The 20946-nt window shown below is 44.8% G+C and overlaps 1 protein-coding gene across 2 annotated transcripts in view; it reads left to right on the top strand.

The window, feature by feature from the left end:
• Positions 1-9760: 9760 nt before the first annotated feature.
• SALL3 (spalt like transcription factor 3) overlaps positions 9761-20946 on the top strand; it is a 20341-nt gene continuing 9155 nt past the window's right edge. For both annotated transcript variants that reach the window (XM_079302237.1, XM_079302236.1), the window contains exon 1: positions 9761-9898. In XM_079302237.1, coding sequence (XP_079158363.1) covers positions 9820-9898 — 79 coding nt within the window. In that variant the 5' untranslated portion in view covers positions 9761-9819. The remainder of the gene's footprint in view (positions 9899-20946) is intronic.

Genomic DNA, 20946 nt, shown 5'->3' with positions numbered 1-20946 from the left:
TAAACCAGAAAGTTTTTCAGAGATCTCTCCAGCCGATAGAGTATTACAAAAAGATTCAAACCCAGCAGAAATGCCAACCCTTAAAAGCCTTCACAAATACTTAGAGCTTTCTCCTGTTTCTGCTTCTTGACATAATGGTTTACATTGAAAAGCCAACATACTTATCTTGAGATTTGATGATCTTCCTCAGGGTGGACTTTAGAATTTAAATGTTTCCATGCTCCCTTATCTAACACTTTATTCTTTCTCACATTCCTGTTATTCATATGGGTGTGCAGTCTGAGTGGGTTAGCCAAAATCATTTATGGAAATGTATGCTACCTAGTTTTCAAAAAGATTGTATTTCAGCTATCCTTATTTCAGATCACAGCACATGGGCTATCATTTAAAACTTGCAAATACTCAGACAAACAGGGACAACTCAGCTAGCTTTGGTAGTAAAGGTGGTATCACTAACACAAACTGCATAAATGTTACATGCAAACATGAAAACACATATGGGAGTTTGGAAATTATAAAAGCATTTTCAAAAGCCCTTGCATTTGAAAATATCAGACGTCCTTTCTAAAGAGAAGCTAGAGTGACACAGAGAGAAGCTGTTTCCTAATCAGGTGCTGCCTGTACCCAAGCAGGGTAATCTAATTTACAAGTAGGTGACCTATATAGCTGATTATTTATTCAACTAATCAAATTATATTGTGTCATTTGACGCTAGGATGTACACAGTGCTGACATGATGTTATTTTTTGTCACCAGATAAGGGGAATTGATTCTAATCTATATTACTTTTGTTAGTCATCAACTCTTACACCTAGACCTGCCAAGGGAAGCATGAATGCATTTTGTGAAGTTCAATAGCACACATATCATTAGGTCATAGCAAAGATATGCATTGTTGAACAAAACAAACAAAAACTCCAAACAAACCAGTGTCTATCACAGTTTGATCAACTATTTCTATATATCAGTAGTGTAAGTCTGAAATCACCCTTCTGCCCTCCTCCCACCAGTCACTGCCATTATGCATATGCACATTTCCACTTTTTCATTTTTGTCCTTTTGTCATCATCTGGTTTTAGGAAGACACCAACTTGGATTAGATTGTATCTTCTGAGAAATCTTCCCCCTATCCCAAAAACCACTGAAATCTTAAGAAAACCCTCCACCCACCTGTGTGTACTTCTGATGCCCATTTTATAATTAGTCTCAGGCCAAATGTCATAATCTGGGCAAAAGACTGTCTTTTTCTTAATTTTGATTGACTGATTTCATTCTCTTACAATATCCACTGCAAAGGTCAGTGAGTAATTCTGAGATATCAGCTAGGGCTGGGGAACTCGTCAGAGGGGCTCTGTGTCTGTGTGACCTAGTGAGGAGTGGCAACTCAGGCCACAGCAGATCTCGGCATTTCTGCCATTCCGCCCTGCGTTGGGGTTTTTTTAATGACCCCGCAGATTTTTTTCGGTGGAGGGGAGGAGCAGAGAGAGGGGGTGCTGAGAATTTAGCGGGATGGAGGAAAGTTTTTAAAATCCGTAATTATGAGCCGCTGGTGGAGCAAACGGAGCGTTGTGTATGAGTGTTAGGGAGAACGATGACCGTTAATTGTTGCCGCTGTCGCTCTCATGGGTGGGGGGCTCTGTCCCCGATCCGCGGGGAGGAGGGAGCCGGGAACAGCAGGAGCCTGGCCGCGACTCCCAGTGTTGATGCCACCGGCTGTCACAGCTGCCACCTCCGCGACCCTCCCCGGGCCACAGCCGTGGGGGGGAACTCCCGGTGGGAACCTTCCCTCGGGGGAAGCCCCGGGGGGAGCGGCGGCCGCGCGGCTGCCGGGGCCGAGCTGCTGGAGAAGGCACGGGGAAAAGACGATAGGGAGCAACCAGTTTGCTCTGGAGAAGTTGGCGGCAGCTCAGCGGGGCGGCGGGGGTGTCACGGGTCCGGCGGGGGTGTCACCGGTCCGGCGGGGGTGTCTCTGGAGAGGCAGGAGTGTCACCGGGCCGGCGGCGATGTCACTGGGGTGATGGGGGTGTCACAGGGGTGATGGGGGTGTCACTGGGGCGGCGGGGGTGTCACTGGGGCGGCGGGGGTGTCATTGGGGCGGCGGGGCTGTCACCGGTGCGGCAGCCCCGGCGGAGCGAGTAGCCGGGCGGGGCCGCTCCACGCACCGTGTGTTTGCCGGGCGGGCGGCAGCAGCAGCGGGCTCCGCTCCGCTCCGGGAGCGCCCGCGCCTCGGCGGCGGCAGATCAGGCACGGCCCGAGCGGGCACGGCCCGGCCCAGCTCGGGTCGGTCCCCTCGGCTCGGCCCTGCTACCCCCGGTCACCCCCGGTCACCCCCGGCGCGGCCGCCCCTCGCTGGGATGTGCCCCCCGCCCCGTTCCCCACAAAGGGTGTCGGTGGTAAGGAAGCGCCTTCTCCCCCGAGCTGTGCTCCCTTGGGGCGCTGGACGGAGTCAATGCAACTTCAGCTGCCGTGGCCGCTGCCATCGCTGCCCTTCCTTCCCTCCCCCCGCCTCCCCTTCTCGCCTGAAAAGAGCAAACTTGCGCTGAAATGGCACCTCGGCTCGTGCGCCAGCCTAACCAGCCCATTAAATATGATCAACGTACCGTTCGCATGGATTGAAACCTTTCCCAGTCCTGATTGCTCCAAAGGGGAATCACGTCCTACCTCCCACCTTCCCAATCTTCATTCTCCCAGTGTACACACGCTTGTAATTACTGGTGATTGTGCTAATGCAACTCTGAGCAAAAGCATGCTGGTACTATGGAGAGAGAAGGTGAAGAAAATGCCGTTAATTTAGGGCAATGTACATGTGGATTATGTTGCTTTTTTCTTTTCTACACCATCCTATAGACGCTCGTTAAGCATCAACCCAAACATCAGCGGCTCGTTTCCTAGGCTCCTTTTTTTTTTTTCCCCCCCATGGGACTTTTTTTTTTTTTTTCCTTTTACCGGATCACAAGGTGATTTGAAAAGAAATGATGGATCGCTTCGTGGACCAGCAAAAGGAGAGAAAGTAGAAGACGACTTGTTAGTCCTGACTCTAGCCAAGGAGAATGCTGCCTGATCCCACTCCTGCCGTGATTGCATCTTACATAACTCTCTGTATTCACCGCAGACCGCTTCGTTCGGGGGCGGAGGTGGGGGGGGGCACCCCAATATAAAATCACGTCTGGCCTTCCCCGCACTCGAATCCCCTCCTTCAGCAGAGCAGGGCTTCGAAGCGTGATCGTTAACTTCGGTGATCAGCACTTGGTTTCTTTTGAAGGCGGCTGAACGGTCTTTTTCTTAAGCTAAGAGGGGTTATTTTTATTATTATTTGTTCAGATGACATTCCCGGCTCCTCTCGCCCCCGCCCCCGCGGCGTGTGCACACACACACACACTCTCACACCCCTTTTCTTTTCATCATCAGCAAATAAAGATTAGGTGGGCAGATTATAGAAAGCGTTTTCAGTCTTGTGCTGATCTTTATTCCAGAGCCTTTGTGATGATATTGATGATGATGATGGTCAAGTGGACAGTTTGATTTTTGTGTTTGGAGCTAGTTATAAAGAATCAATATTATATCAAGGGGTAACTTTCGTGATAAAGGACTTTAACCACTCTGGCTATTCATCATAAGTCTGTAGCAAGCAGATAGGTCAAAAGAAATTATATTGCACTAAAGAGTGTGTCTTCTTATCTCTCCTATACCAGGGGAATAAGGGACAAGCCGATCGATACAGTAGCTGCTGTATACTTCTTGCAATTATCAATAGCTGATTTCGTCTTTTGAGGCCTGCATCTATTAATACAAACTAATAATAATCTTCTGAGCATATCTGCAGCCAAGGCAGTGAAAGTTTTTATACTTGCCGGCACTATTTATGTAGCTAGAATTAGTGGACAATGTAACATCGTTTATTTGCCTGTATGCCGCAGTGTGTGTGTGTATATATATATACATATATATATACATATATTCATCTCACTAGTATTTTTCAGAAGCATACAGATTTTGCAAAGGGGCTAAGTCTTCTAATTTTACATGGATGCTGGATCCCTAAATGCATTTCCTGGAGTATGTACTGACAGAGGCGTTGCAATACAAATACGGGGGTTTAAAATATATAGAACCTAAGCATCTATATGTGCGAATGACGTGTATGTATGAGCTTTAATGTGTGTTGTCTTTATAATGTTCCCACAACGATGTGTATTACAAATATTCCACAAAGAATTTTAAATTCTTCTTTCAATTATCAGCATTTAGATTAAGGAACGGAAGTAGATGGTAATTGGAGTTTGCTACGTGTGAACATAAGCTTTTGTGTATATGAATCAATGTTTATTTAGACCCAAGGGTGTATTAAAGACCCAAATATTAAATAAAAGGGAAAGTAACTTAAATGTTTAAGGCTAAACGTGTGGGCATAGATATGCTGTAGGCTGGTTCTGTGAATCTCGTGATGGGACTAGTTGCTTTCCACAAAAAAATTGTAATAGAAAAGAAACATCTTTATAATTGACATTTGACATGCTGTTTGGGCTAGGCTGTGGTAGACCAAGCACAGATTTCCCTCTGATGGAAACATTTATCATCATGATTGCTGCAGAGTGGCAGGTGGTGTTATCAATTACCTCTTCTTACCAATAATAATATTAGTATGGTAATATCTTTGCTCACGCGAGAATGAATTACTGGTCAGTTGCTGCAGCTTTAAACAGAAAAAAAAATTGTGCTGGATTTAACCCCAGGGTCCTCAAACAAAAGTTGTGGTGCGGAAAGGAGGTGGGAAGACGATACTTCAGCCTGCCAGGAAGAGTAGGAGATGACAGAAAATAAAGCCCAAATAATTGCATGCCCCTTCGAATAAAGTTGCTGAGCAAAATAATAACTTTAAAAGACGATAGATGGGTTGCACGAGACGTCAGATCTGTCTTATCCGCACGTTGGTAACTTTGACGGGTTTTAAAGCAACAATCTTGTATAAAGCATAAGTGGAGACAGAACTACTTATATGCTCTTCGTAGAGTCAATCTTGTAGATAAGCTTACGGATGGTTTTTATGAACTCCGAATAAGGATTTAAAAAATGGAAACGTATTACTAGGTGTCGCATTAATGTAAAAAATAAAGTACTGGTTAGTAAATGACATTATTAAGCAGGCAGAAAAACAACGTGTCGCTTCTGACAATGAAAGCAACATCGCGAAAGAAGACAATTAACAAATTTGATTTAATTGCGGAGGAAAAAAACCACTTTTGTTGCCCATCACTAGTAAAGTATTTTGGTGGACCCACCAGTCACGGCGAGGGGGAAGCGAGCGGGAGCGATTTGAGCCGGAACACGCGTGACTCTCAGCCTCGCAGCCGCGCTCCCCGCTCTCCTGCGCGCCCCTACCTGTGCGGGTGCGCAGAGATTTGCGCGGCTAAGCGATCCCATCCCCTCCCCCCCGCCCCTCAACTGCAGTGGCTGTGGTTTTTCGCAGCCCAACTTCAGCGAACGCATCACTACTCTTTTTTTTTTTTTTTCGCCCTCGACTAAACAAGATTAATTAAAAGGTCCGCGGAAAACTTTGCGGTGTAAAGGGGAGCAAGGGAGGAGGAAGGGGCCGGAGGAGACGCCTATCACTTCATAACTTTCCGCTCGCCTCCCGAGCGCACTACACTGACAGGGCTTTCCACTGAGGTCGTGTAGAAAGTTTCCCCCGGCGATGTGCGCCGTGGCCGGCGGTGGGTCCGGCAGTGCCCGCCGGAGCCGGGGCTCCGCAGCTCCTCTCCGGCGGGGGCAGCCCCCGCTCCGCTCGGCACCCGGCTCCGCAGCCCCCGCGCAGCGCGGCCGGCTCCTTCTCCCAGAGAAAAAATGGGAAGGAGAGCGGCATAAGGGAAAAGAAAACCACAAAATGTATCACTTGTAACCCTAGAATATGTTAATGTCAAGAGATACAAATCTGGTAATTATGCCTTTCTTGCCTGTTGTGTTCTCCATTGTTCATTAAACATTAAAGACGGGATTATTTAATTTTCCACTTAAAGATTCTCTCACGTTCCGCAAAATCATATTAATTTTCAATCACTTTAATTTTACAAAGACCAAAGTTTTGGGTTTATAACGCTGTCAATGAGCTGCCTTTTTTTTTTTTTTTTTTTTTTTTTTTTCCTCTCCTCACATCGCACTTTTAAAACGTTCTCCTAGAAATCGTCTGCTGTTGAGGGAACTACCAGGCACCGAGCAATAGAAAACGCCAAAGTTTTGCGGGGTGAGTGGTGAGGGGGGGTGGGGAATGTTGCCTCAGCAACAGCAACAAATCTTTTGAAAAGATGACTGAATGAAAATTGACACATTTCAAGTACTACAGCAATTGTGGGGAATAATGCCTGGGCGAGGTGAATGTGCGTACTCACTTATTCCGGGCAAATATCTCAGCCAAAGAAAGTACTAGTTAAGACTCCTCACCTAAAACGTCGGGAAAAATGTCCTTCTCTGTTCTTTAAGGGGAAGCCCTAACTCCAGCTCCCTGCTCACGGCTGCGGTGATGCGGGTTACTTGGACGCCCGCAGATGTTCGCTTTCACCTGCACTCTGTTTATAGTCTAACGCATGACATACACACACACAGACACACACACACACACACAGTGTGTTATTCTTGTGAGCCGGGTGCAAGAAATCCCTAGATCTGACGGGAAAAACCCACGCTCAATTAATGGGCTCATCCCCTCCCACCTCGTATTAGAAAATTGCATCATATTTCAACCATCACCGTTGTCTCCAGGTATTTTAAACTAAACACTCTTAGTGCGACCAAACTTTCAGTAAGGGCGATGCACGGGAAGAAGATGCACTAGAATTTATAGGCAATAAACAAGTTTTTAAATTGTGAAGTGGGCAATCATTGCAAGGAGTGTCGTGTACACATCTCGGCAAACGATGGACAGAAAAATACATTCGTCTAATACCAAAAAGCATTGATCTGGCGTTTCAATGTTCTTTCCCTGAGGGGTCGTTCCCGTTTCTAACGAATACCTGCCCCACAGATGTCGCGGATCTTGTGCGTGTCAGCAAAGTATCCGGAGTGGCCTAAACTGTCGCCTCTAACTTTATTTGGTTTGCCTACCAACATAAAAGCGGGGAATAAACCGAAAGCCCAGGGACAGGGTATCAGAGCTCACGAGATAAAGGGAGCTATCAGCAGGGAAAGTTTACACAGAGAAGGCTCCCAAAGAAGCCGGGGTTAGTGTGTTTTAAGGACTAGGGCTGGATTACACGGGCTGGGGTGGGGGTATTAGGAGGAAATCCCTTTCACTGATCCCCGGCCCCATGCGCGGAGCTGCCTGCCTCCCTCCCGCGGCCGGCAAGGTGGGTTGCGCCTCCGCGCCCCTGCGAGGGCCGGCGCCGGGGCCGCTCCGCCGGGCGCGGTACGGGGCGGGGGTCGGCGGGGCCGGGCTGCCACTAACACATTAAACAAAGCAAAACAAAAAAAAAAAAAAAAAAGAAAAAAACAAAAAAGGAAAACAAAACAAAACTGTGGAGGGATCTCAGGACCCGCTGAAGGAGCCCCCCCGCCCCGAAAGCACACATGCACAGCGCGGCTCGGAGCCGAGCGGCAGGACAGCGCGCACACTGCGAGCCCCTGCGCGGAGCGGCGCCGCGGCGATCGGCGACGGTGGGGTACATCCTAGCGGCGGCTGGCTGCCATGGAGCGGGCCGGCCGCGCTCCGCGCCGCCCCGGCCGAGCGGGAGAAGGACAGGGACGGCCGCGGGAAGCGGCAACTTGTGGCGGCGGCCGGGGAGACGGAGCTGCTGCGCGATGGAGGGGCCGCCCGCCTCCCCGGGGGACGGACGGGGCGGGAGGGACGCGAGTCGGCGGGACAGGGCGGGGGAGGCTCGGCCCGGCTCCCCGGCAACTTGTAATGCGATAAGGGTGGAAAGAGGGGGGGTGGGGGGGGAGGGAAGTCTCTCCCCACACCCCCTCCCCACTTTTACAAAAAAAGGGGGGGCCTGGGAGAAAAGCCGCTGTTGGGAAAGTGCGTGCGGAGAGGGAGGCTCGGCGACGGCGGGGAGCGGATCGGGCTGCGGGGCTGGGGGCAGCCCCGGCGGCAGCCCCGGCAGCGCGGCACGGGAGGCGGAGGAGGAGGAGGAGAGTAGGAGGAGCTGCCGTGTGACCCGCTCCGCTCCCAAACTTGAAAGTTTATCTGCCCGAAATCAAGAGCGGCCGCGGTGCGCGCAGCGCTCCTCGGCACGGAGCGGAGGCAGCGACCGACGGAGCCGCCGCGCAGGGAGCAGCTGGCGGCGCCGCTGAGAACGAGGCAAGGCAGGGGAGGGGGGATCACCCGGCGACAACAACAACAGCCACCCCCACCCTCCAAAACTGGGAGACGATCCGTACTATTTGCTGGAGACCGAGGACTTGTTCATCGGCGCACACGCGAGCCCGCTGTCATTAGCTAACAGGACACACGGCTGAGCCGGGGGGGTGGGTGGGCGGAAGGGTGAGGAGTGTCACAAAAAGTCATTACAACCTGAGAGAGAGAGGGAGAAAGAAAAAAAACTTCCTACCAATGGACAACAGGAAGTGACCACCACCACCACCAACGGGGAGTCTCTGCTTGGAGAAAGAAGCTGCAAGACAAAGAAGGAGGGAGAGGTGAAAGACAAAACTGCCCAAGGTCTTCTGCGTGTGCGTGCGTGCGCTTTCGAGAGCGGAGAGAACAAAAGTCAGCCGGGAAGGGGAAACAGAAAGAGCGACGGGAAAGGAGACAGGATGGAGGAAGAGCTAAAGAGAAGCATGTGAAGATCAAGGCGAAAGAGCAGTACAACGCTGAAAAAGAAAGCACACCCGAAAAGAAAAGGAAAAAGAAAAGGCATACACAAAAGTTTCTTTTCCTCCTGGGAAGAAATTACTCACACACACACAGAAATCAGATGCTGTGCAGCTCAACTTCTGGGGAAAGCGAGACCGAGAGAGCAGAGGACTCAGAATGATGTGAAAAAAGAAAAGGGAAAAAAGAAGGAAAAAAAAAAAAAAAAAAAAAAAAGAAAAAAAGAAGAGAGCAGAGCAAAAGAAACTGAGAGACGGCGGGAAGAAAGCACGACAGACAGAAAAGCGAAGATCGTGACCTTTCCCAACAAGTGAACCTTGCACATATGTTGTGTAAAGTGTGTGCAAAACAGATTCCCTCCTGCGTGGTGCGTGTGTGCTTCGCTGCTGCCGCCGCTGCTGCCGCTGCCGCCGCCACCGACGCGGTCGGTGCCTCTCGCAGGCGGCGCTGCCGGTGCCGGGGAGACGCATCATTTGGCGGAGCGAAGCGGCTAATTGCGGAGCCCCGTCCTTCATTTACATATGCAGCCTGAGTCCGCTGGAGCCGCGCCAATCCGCGCTCGCCCCCAGCACCATTAATCGCCATGCATTATTCACAATCATAATTACTGAGCCCCATGCGCGCTGCGCGCAGCCGCCCCAGCCCGCCGCCCCGCGCACACCCCGCCGCCCCGCGCACACCCCGCCCGGCTCATCCCCCGCTCGCTCACCCGCTCACCCGCGCACTCACTCACTCACTCCCAGTTTGGCTGGCTGGTTAGCCTTGCCTTTTTTTTTTCTTTTTCTTTTTTTTTCTTTTTCTTTTTTTTTTTTTTTTCCTTTTTTTTTTTTTTTTTCCCCCCGGGGGTGTTGGTTGCCTTTTCTGTTGTTTGTTTGGTTTGTTTTGCAACTCGACTTTTATTTGTGAACAGTTATTCCCAACCCCCCTTCCTTCGTTCCCAATTCCTTCCCCTCTCCTTGCCACCTCCACGTCGCTGATGCCTCTGCAAAAAGCAGGGTCAAGACGGCTCAGTTAGCAGCATGTCTCGTCGAAAGCAAGCGAAACCCCAGCATCTCAAATCGGACGAGGAGCTGCAAGCAGAGGTAGTTTCTGAGCACGGTAAGGGCTCCCGGCGCCTCTTTCTCCTTCTCTCTCTCTTTTTGCGAGTGTGTTTCGGATGCAGATAGGTGAATTTATGGTGATGGTGAACATGGGAGCGCAATTACTCTGCAGCGGGAGAACGGGAATTAGAGCAGCCGGGGGAAGAGGCAGCAGAACTGAGAAGTTCGCAGTTTAGCCAAGTTTCTGCAGCCCACCCCCTGCTCAACCAGCCCTCCCAGCAGCAACCTCCCGGCCTCCCCAGCGCTTTGATCGCGGCTGGGCTCGGCGGCGGGGCTCGGCCCTCCCTCCCCACTCACCCGGGCTCGAGCAGCTGCAGGAACGGGCGCCCGGAGCAGCGCCTGCCTCCTCCTCCTCCTCTCCGCTGCGCTCCTTCTCTCTGTGTTATTGGTACCCCTTTCCCCCTCCCGCTCCCTCCCGGCGGAGGCTCGGAGCGCACAGGAGCCATGTTCCCCTGGCCCCAGCAGGAAAGTTGGGGCGGCGGGGCCGGGGTGCTGCCCGGGGCCGAGGGCGGTCCCGCGGGTGCCGGGTCCCGGGGCATGGCATGCCGCTGCCCGGGGATGCTCCCGGGTGGCCCACGCAGGCTGCCGGGGCCGCCCCGGGGGACCGTGGCAGGAGCGGGCAGGGCCGCTCGGGTGAGCGGGTCCAGCGGAGTTGGTTTCATTATTTTCGAGAGGATTGAACAGCAGCTTTTAGCCTTCCCCCCCCTGCGCTGCCTTCCCCCCTTCGCCTCCTGGCTCTGCTGCGACTGTAGTTATTATCAGTGGTAGGTGACACGGAGTGCCACCACCGCCACCAGCCCCTGTCGCGCCGGCTGTAGGCAGTGGGGAAGGGTTATTTTCTCGCCCATCCGCCATTCCTCGCTTCCTCCCCACACGCAGGCACACGCACACTTGCTTTTATGCATCTGGGCTGCCAGGCTGCTAGTGAACAAGTGTCCAAAGCTGGAGAGATTTGGACTGTAATCCTGCTTTATTTCCACTTTGCTGTAATTTTCTTTTCGGGAATAAAGGCTGCAGGGTTTTCTTCCTTCTTCCTTTTTCTTTTTCTTCTTTTTTTTTTTTTATTTTTAATTTTTTAAAAATTAGTTTTAATTTCCTTAGTAGTCCCCGGAACTGCAGCATGCAAAGGCACACTGCAGCCCATTCTCTCTTCTCCTGGATTAAGTTGAGAACTTCCACTTGGAAGTTTTTCTTTTCCTCTTCGCATAGAGCCCACTTAGTTTCTTAGTTTCTCACATAACCAAGCAGGATCCCCAATGATTTCGGGTTTCTGTGTAGGCCCCTTGCTCCACTACATTATTTCCTCTTTCTCTCCCTTCAAAAAGGAAAACAAGAAAGTCCTTTTCCTGCTTTAAAACTATAATTACTCTTAAGTTGCATCTGTGAGGAGAGAAAGGCAGCAAAGTTGAAGCCTGAGGAGGATTTTGACTATTGTATCTGAACTTTACAGCCCTGAAGCTTAAGGCAGCGTGAATCCACTTCATCAGGTTAAAACATCTGTCAGACTGGCAAATTGTTAAGCCTCCTGCTCCTTCCCAGGGTGTTTGGGGAGGCAGGGAGCAAGTCCCACACTGTCCAGAGCTGCTAAGGGGGCTACTGCCACTGCTCCAGGAAAACCCATTTGGGTATTGACAATAACAGACATACAGAGAAATTCTTCCTTCTGTCACAGTAGAGAAGCAAAGGCGTGCATTTGCAAATTATTTTTTTTTCCTTAGGAAACTGTGGTCGTATAAAATGAATTAATACAGAACAAGCAGATAAGAATTAGTATTTTATTATGAAAGTAAGATTTCTGTTGGGTTGGGCTCTAGGTCTAAGAATTTATCATTAGCATTATAAACTTTTACATGCTCAGAATCCCTTTCAATACCGGAAAATAAAACCCCACTACTTCATTATGACACTCCTGGTGAGTTAATAAATTGAAAAAAATTGTTAAACTAGGTTTTTGTTTTGTTTTGTGAATCTTATCTATGTAGCCATGTCACCCGAGATTAGAACAAGAGATATGCTAAAAAGAAACGCTTGCATATGGTGGGTAGATTAAGGACAAAGACTCTTTTTGTCATGGAAATGGTTTTTTTTTTTTCCCCTTTTTGGGGGGGTTTTGTTTTGTTTACTTCATCACATAGAATTTCTCACACTTGGTTTGTTTTGTATTGCCCTCAATGACTACATGATCAAATGAATGGATTTATTTCTGCCGAATGAGAAAGACAGTCTTTCCATCAAAAGGACTACATTGCATCCCAGTGAGGAATTTTAAAGCGTTATTATTGTGGTCCCTGAATAGCACAAAATCGGCTTTCACAGCAGCCCTAAAATGCAACAATGTAAAAATACTTTTCAGCCTTAGAAGGCTGTTATCAAAATGTGGTATGTTTCCTTTTATTAAAGCATATTTTAATTAATAGAGTGAAACTCTTGATAGTTAACAATTAACAAGCTAAAGTTGGGTTTGCACTTTCATTTGAGAAATGTGAACAAGGTGGAGACAGTCTGCAGGAGCAGAGGGCTATCTAGTGCACATTACTGTAATGTAAATCATTTACACATTATATTAGGAAGCCTAACTATTGCCATACTTGAAAGCAATTTTATGGGCCAGATATAGTGAGAGTTCCAAATCTCGTGAATTAAAACACTTCTTGTCAAGTCAGTGTTCTTCGTTTCTGTTCACAGCTGTGTTCAAGATATTGCTACAGTTCCTGAGTATATTTTGCAACAGGCCAAAAATAGTTCACACAGCACAAGAATATTTGTCATTTTAAGAAAGCAAACTGTTTAAGCAGCTTTATTTAATATGTGTAGCCTTTTCACTCGTTTTGCTTCTTGTCTCCAAAGCATTTAATGCAAGACTAAGCAAATGAAGCTAATTATTTATTTAATGAAATCATGTTTAATATCACCTCAAAATAGATTTTACAAAATGAAACATTTAAAAATTAATGTTTCATAAATGTAATTCTCACAGTGAAAGGACACTCATAGCAACAGAGAGAAACCTGGAAGTTTGGGGTGCGGGGTGGAGGACAAACATTAGGCCAGGTTTTAAGCTGACTGGTGACAGTAGAACTTTCATGTTAATGCTATCACAAAAGTTTTAGAATCTAAACAAATAATTTTATAGCCAGTTTGGACTACAGCATAGCACAACTGCATTCAAACAGGACATTGTCATGGTGGTGAGAAACTGTTGGAAATCTGAAGATAATTAGTATGTCATCAACTACAGCTATACCCTCAAAATCGTTTGAAATTAATTGCCAAAAGTGAAAGGCTAAAAAATGTATTTTAAAATAATTTTGAAAAAAATGTTAACAAACAGCTGTTGATGATGTATTTCTTGAATAATTGCTGTGTAGAAGAGTGAACAAAAATATGTATTAAAACCCCCACAATTTGAGGTTGCTAAATGAGAAGATCTGTTGGAAATCATTTAAAAACAGCAGCAGCAGGACTCAGATGACTGCCTGTAGAATACAATAATCTCAGTTTCTCAGTAAATGTAACACATTGTAATAGCTGGAATTACATTTCTAATACACTTGCCTAATTCAACAGATTACAAATGAATCAGAATTGTAGATACAATAAACATGCTTCAACTCCAATTAATTTTAAAATTAAACCATGGACATAGCATTTGTATTTTTAAGGTAGGGATAACAGAAAGTGTTTTTTTGTTTGTGGGGGTTTTGTTTGGGTTTTATTATTTTGGTTGGGGTTTGTTTTGTACTTTTGTTTGTTTGGCTGGGGGTTTTCAGTGCTGAAAAGTGGTTCTTAGAGTGTGCAAGTGAGGTTCTGGTAAGAGTGATGACAAATGGTGCTTTGGATTTCTTCATGTGAAGTTTCTGGCAAAGATATATCATTGTTTAGCCTGAGGTGGAAGGGATACCTTGTAGTGAAAGAGAGTTTTCTAATCTGTCTTTTTCAGTCATTTTTATAAATATTGGACCTCTTTTTTCTCCCACTCTTCAAAAAGCAACATAGTCTAAACTAATTGATCTGTTTCATCTTGGTAAAGTGGGATTGGGCTGTGCAGTTTTGGGCAGTTTAGTGACTGCACTTAGTATTCTTCTGGAGTATGTACACAGACACAGGCTCAGCTACAGCAGAGACACAGTTCAGTGTGTAGCAACCAGCCTCATGCGAGGATGGTGACTCCATCTGTGTGCAAGGAGGGTTAAAACACATTTTGGGGGACATTCCTCTGTATGAAATTGAGGTTATTCTCTATTGCTTAGACACTGTTGCATTTCGAACTTGAGAAGTCACAAGCAGCTGTCAGTAAATATAAAACTTAGGTGATTTTTGCAAATGTTTGTTCTGAGTACAAGAGTACAAGAGAAGGCTTTTTGTTTTGAAAAATAAAGTCCAAATTAGTATCCCTATAAATTGTCCCTTTGATTAGAAATGGTAATTTAAACTTTATTTAAATACTTCTGCCACTCATTTTCGAACTATGTAACATTTGTGTTTGTATAATTTAAAAAATACTCTGCAGTGAATTGTGTTAGCCATAGAAAAAATATTTGGAATAATAAGAAAACTACAGCCATCAGCCAATTTGCTGATGTATATATAACAATGGAAGTAGAAAAAACTGGGTCAGATTTTATCTGGTGATGCTGGTCTTGAAGTCTTACCATCTTCTGAGGTAGACATTAAGGCACTTTTTCCAGAGTGAGAGGGAGGAAATTTTGAAAGGTGTTTGTTTAAATTCTGTGTAATTAAACTATTAACATGCATACACCTAGTTGTTGAAAATTACTTTTCCTTGATTAAGATAAAGGAAAAGCTACAACTCAAAAAAAACATGTGGCATTAAAAAGAGAGTAAAATTAAAACTAATTAATAAAGAGTATTAGTGCCATCTGAAAAATAGACTAAGTCCTGGGAAAATTTTCCTGATATCTCCCCTTCATTTGATTTGTTGTCTGCCAAACATAGACAAGCATATCTGTTGACTATCCAGCAGCCAGGGCATGAGTCAATCACTTTTGCTGATAATAAACCAGGTCAGGCATGACATTAAAATAGTTAAGTACTGACACAGTTTCTGCAATAAAGCATATAAAAATAATTTATTTTATTATATTGTATTTGCAAAATGAGAGTAATTGTCTACATTTATTTTTTTTTTACAGAGGAAGCACTAGTAAATCTAGTTCTAGCAATACATTCATATTGAATTTTATATATCAATGTCAATCCTGTTTCCTTTGCACTCTTAAAATTTCCCACCAAAACTAGAAGGTTCTCCAGTAATTCAAAACAGGGAAATTAGGCCAAAATGTGCTTTTAGGAGCTGGTTCAGTTGTAGTGCTGTTAGTCCTAGAGAACATTTCTCCTTATCAAGGAAATACCCTTCAAAACCATGAAAGACAGAAAGATAGATGTTTGTAAGGATGATAAAAAACCGTAATGCAACACATTTAAAAAATCTATTTCTTTTGAGCTAAAAAGTGAAAAGATGGAGGATTAGAGACGGGGGGCTTTACTATTTCCTTGCTACATTAAAGTGAGCACACTTGAACAATATTTATTATCGCCAATTTCTAACACCGGCGTGCGTGGCACCTTCCTTCCCCAGCACCCCCGGTTTCACCGCTCCCCCACCACAGGAAAAAAAAAAAAAAAAAAAAAAAAAGTATCCGAGAGCTATCACTGGTTGCAAAAGAAACGCAGAAAACATTTCCAAACTCCGGGGCGGGCACAGCGGGGGCTGGGGCAGGCTGCTGAGCCCCGCAGCGGGGGCGCAGGTGGGCGCTGCGCGGCCGGGTCGCGCCGCGGGAGCTCCGCCGGGAATGCCGGCCAGAAGGTGGGAGCGCGGAGCGCCAGAAAGCTTCCCCAGGTCTCCTCTCCCCGAGGGTGGGTAGTTAGAAGTGCTTTGACAAGGCTTGCTGATTTAACCTTTGCCTGCTTTGCCCTGCCAGGGGTGGCCACTAGATGTCAAGCTCATAATACAATTAGTACATCTGTGCAGTTGACCTTGGCAGCACGGCTTACCACTGTTCTGTTAAGTGTTAACACTGAATTTGAGTGTTAACTAGAGATCCCTCGGAGTTTGCTGCATGCTGTACAGCTTATCAAATGCCCATCTAGTTCAGCACAAGTGTTTACAGTCCTTAAAGTAGGAAAAAGGTTTCCTTTTGTGAAGTCCAGCATCTCGAGCTGCTTAATTAACCCTGCAGGTGCTGCCGTATTTTTGTTCCAGATAATCAAAACCGACTCGTCATTCAGCATTTCAGCAGACCCTTTCTCCTGGTGCCATTCGATAGCTTTCATTTATGAATTTGTTGATTCACTTATGTCCCCAAAGCTGGAAATGATAAAAGCGAAAGGATCTGTCTGGATCATTTCAGCTTTGCTGTCCAGGGCAATACTGCAGTATATGGAGAGGTGAAGGACCAAAATGACTGAGCTGCACAGCTGGCATTGAACTGCTCCAGATTTGCTTTATCAAGCACTCCTGCTTGTGAGTAATTTTACTCAAAGGAGCCCAGAACTCATAAGTTCAGTGTTGAGATACTTAGTAGATGCAGGATTTAGCCCTCACATCAGCTCCTTGTATTGCAAGCCTCCAAAACCAAATTTGTCCTCCTTTCTGGGCTTGTTCAGAAAGTGATTGGCTTCATTAATTCATGCAGGGTGTTAAGAGTTGTGTAGTTTAAGATGTAGTTAATTATACACTTTTCAAGGAAAGTGATGCAGAATCTCTACAGTTCTCCCTCTTTCTTCTAGTTTATTTGATTTTGTTTGGGTTTGTTTGGTTTGTCTTTTTCTCTTTTTTCCCCTCCATATCAGCTGCATTAGAAGCATTTGCCGAGATTTTATTTTTTTTCAGGATTCCGAACAAAACTCGATGCATTCCAAATAAACTTAGTTCCTACAGACACCCGCGTTCTCTGTACATGAATTCTGCCCAACCTGAAATTATTGTACCTGTGCCATAACAGCCAACCGAGTAGCTGTTTATGTGACTTTGAAAAACATAGCACAGGTCTTATTTAATACGATATCTTGCACAGATATTACAAACAATTTGTGAGGCTTGCATCTGTTCCACATCTGCGTCCACAGAGAAAGGCGCCAGTGTTTGATATAGGGAAGTGCTTCGCTGCACAGATTAGAAGCTGCAAATGTTTTAACCAGAGTACAGTTAGTGCCTGTGCCACAGGTGGCTGTTACTTAACAAATTCTGAGATTCAGGCTACTGAATAGATCAAACCGTGCGTGCCAGGTCAGCACCGGGTTCTGCATAGCAAGAGTGCCCTCCACTGTTCAAATCCTTACTAACAGCTTTTGTGGGCTGAGAAAAAGGACAGAAAATTTTTCTTTTGAGTCTGGAATTTCTTCTACATTGTTAAACACAGTAGGGGTCTCTATTTGTCTCCTCCTGTTTCACAGCTTGGGCTCAGTATGTGATAATTCATCTTTCTTTATGAGATTCAAAGCTATCATAAAGAGTTAAAAAGAATTAATTTGCAAGAAAATAAACGTGTTCCAACAATTTAAGAAAACTTTCTTTAACAGCTCTGGCAATTGTAAGAAGTGATAGAGCTAAAAAGAAAGTAGTACTGTTCTTCTCCAGGATCAATATGTTGCTACAAGGCTACTGTTTCCAAATTAATATAATTTTAAAACAAATTTATGGGGTTTGTTTAGTATATGTTGTTACTTTATTTAACTTGTTCTTGGGGAAAAATAAGTATTCTGATGATAGCAGTAGTAAATAATTGTCCTGTATCAGTGCACTAGGCTCAGAGCTTTGTTTATAATAATGCTTGTTTAAATATACAAAATGCTGTGAGCTGCACTTTGAAATGATTATTGGATTTGCATGTGAGAGCATTTTATACATCTGTCTTCACAGTTAACAGACATTTTAGCTTTAGCTGATGCTAACGTATGCAATTTTTTCTGAAACTTCTTCACAGTTTCTACACTGCTTCTCAGTTTTTTTTTAATCTTGCTGAAAGAAATTGCTACATTTAGAAAATATTAATTAACTCTCAATTATAGAGCTCTGAATGTAGAAAAAATAGTAATTCCTACAAAACTTTTTCATGGTTTCATTTGTATTGTCGTGTATAGTCTAAAAAGAAGCTTTGGAAAATATTTTACTCCCACATTTGTTGAATTCCTTTACAAGGCTGTTTTGTTTGAATGCTTCAGAAAAGTATCAGCAATTTAAAATATGTACAAACCTAAGGAAATGTTGATTCTCTTACTTGATTTTACCCAAGTGTCCTATGAATCACACATAATTTGATGATACCATGACACAGAGTAACAGAAAAAGAAAATACTGAATAATCAGAGATAATTTTATTGTAGCAGTCCTTACTTAATATAATTGAAAAGGCTCTTTTCAGCTTATTTACTTGTGTGGAACTAGAACTGATTTAAGACGGGACAAAATGAAAATACTCTGGACCAAAAATTAAACACAGTATTTGGTTGGGGCTTTTTCCAGACTGGAACCAGTTAGTCCTAAGAATGGGGGCATTTAATAAGCAGCATACATTTTATTAATTAACCCGACTAGCCTGTGATGCCTAATTTCAGACTGTTTCACAAAAGTAGCAACATTTTTGAAGCACCCATTCGTTATATTTTCCCTTCATACAGCACAAAAAGCTCTCCTTTTGCCCAGAGAAAGATCTATGCCGGCAATAAAAATTCAGAACTAGTAAAGCCAGGCTTACAGATGCTGTGTGCGTGTAATCTGTGACCATTATTTTATCGACTGCACATTTCCCGATGGTGACTGAAGGACCCACGGCACCCTTTGAGCAGTCTCCCTTCCCCTGGGCACTGAGGAAGCAGGCCAGCACCATCCTCCTGGCTCCTGCCTGGAGGCTGTTTGGTGGGTACACCTAGGGGCACAGAGCAAAGCCTCCTGGCATCAACCCCTTGTACCCCCTTGCTGAGTCACCAGAGCACCTGAATGGCTTCAGGTATCACCACCCCAAAGTGCCTTTCTCAAAATGCCTTCGTTTGAATTTCTGTGGGCTAATTTTAGGGCCAGACCTCGGTGGTGCAAAGTGCCAGTGCCTCTGGAGCCACGGTGGCTCTGTGGGCTGGTACCTGCTCAGGAGCTCGTCTCGGGTACCATCTGAGAGATGCTGCCTGAGATTTTTCACCTGTTTTCATAGGAGAAGCTTGATGTGCTGTAATTCATCTTGCATCCTGTAGCAGCTTCAGATTAGTCTGTTGGCGTTAGACTGCTAATGAGAAAAAGAAAATAACTGAGAGGTTATTAGTGGCTGAGATCTTGACTGCTTGACAAAACTCCCATTCAACACCTTTTATGTAACTAAGAACTGCAAAATTCAACCCGTGTCCGTAAGATGAAGCAAGTGCTCGTTTAATTCCGCCAAAGTCCTTGGAAATTTTTACTGTATCAGATTCTCACTGTAATAACAAAAATTACTGTTTCTCTTCAGGAAAATGTAAAGAAAAAAGATTAAGTTCTCCACTACCTAATGGATTCAATCACTTTGTAATTAATCAGAAAATGAAAACAAGCTATAAAACATAAGTAAATACAGAAAAATGTTATGTTTTTCTGGAATAGTCATATTCTGTGATTAAAAAACTAAAATTAGTTGGTGGTTTAGTATATTAGCATTTAACATTTTTAATATTCTGAATTAATTATTACATTTTGGTATAGATTTCTGTCATTCACAAAGTGACTGAGTTTTAACAAAGAAGCAAAAACAGCCTTTCATGTAAAAAGCTTTTAAGGTTTACTCCCTGTTGAATTCAACGAGGACTTACACTTCAAAAGTAACAGCAAATACAGTGCCTTAATGCTTTCATATCAGTAAGTACCACCGAAAGGGATGTTAGAAATTGCATTGTGAATTATGGAGGCAATGTCCATATGTCCAGTGTGGGTATATACTGAAAAATATTTATCAGTTTTTATTTTTTGTCTTCCTTGTTTTATCCTTGGGCTTGCTTGTTTGCATGGCTAGTTTGTACTCTTTCAATCCTATTAAATCCTGTTTCAGATGAGAGTAAAGGCTACTCATTTGAGTAGGACTTGTTGGATTGAGACGACAGGCTGTCATTCTGTGAAACATCTCAGTAGCCTCAGCATGTTGTGCAGGAAGGTACCATCACTCGTGGCAAAGCAGCGTTTACTTTCATGCCATTTGTGTCACCTGCTTGCCTGCCTGTACAAGGAAGTGAAGCTCAGAGTGAGATTTGTTTGATTTTATTTTTAAAGCCAGAATAATTTATTTCATTTATTCTAAATTAAAAGTATTGTGCTGAGATTCATAACCTGTCTAGCTTGAGGTTGATCTGGGGGGAAGAAAACCCTTATCAACTCTTCAGCATTATTTGAAATATTTTTATAAAGGAGTTATTGACTATTTCAAGGCAGATAGAAGATGAGATGAATGGACTTAGATTGAAACGTATTCTCACTATTTTTAAGGTATGGGAGTTGAGGAAGGAGAAACACGAAACAGAGCTGTAGTCCCTCACTTAGTACAGGCAGGAGCCTGGTCTCCCTGAGACAGCACAAAACTAGCCATTTATTTAAGTGATAGCAGAGCTGAGCACTGACTATCTAAGAAATAGCTATACTGCTGCATTCCTCATGTGCTTTTTCACAAATTATATTTCAGATGCAAATTGCTACTCCTTTGAGTTTGAGAATAAATACACTAGCCTGCTTATTATTCTGAAATGCTGAACAGGTCACATATAGATACATCCTGGCAGTGGGCACCAGTAGTTGAAGTTGCCTTGGAAAGCTTATGTGTTATACATACCAGCTTTGATACATGGAGGTCATGAGACTGTCTTCCAACGCATAAAATAATACCTGTTTTTGTTGTAAATGTTCACATTTGGGCTTAGTGATTGCTATACAGTGTCTGAAATAATTAGCTTGCTGGTGTTTGATCAGCTCATTCTAGATCAGAGGACAGCCATATTTGAATGGCTATATTGCCTGAATCCATCACTAATTACCGAAACCTTTTGTGCAAGGTTTGTTTAGAGAAAGCTCTCCTT

This window comes from Erithacus rubecula (genome assembly GCF_903797595.1).
Source record: "Erithacus rubecula genome assembly, chromosome: 3".
NCBI classification, from domain to species: domain Eukaryota; kingdom Metazoa; phylum Chordata; class Aves; order Passeriformes; family Muscicapidae; genus Erithacus; species Erithacus rubecula.
This window is presented reverse-complemented; position numbering and strand designations above follow the sequence as displayed.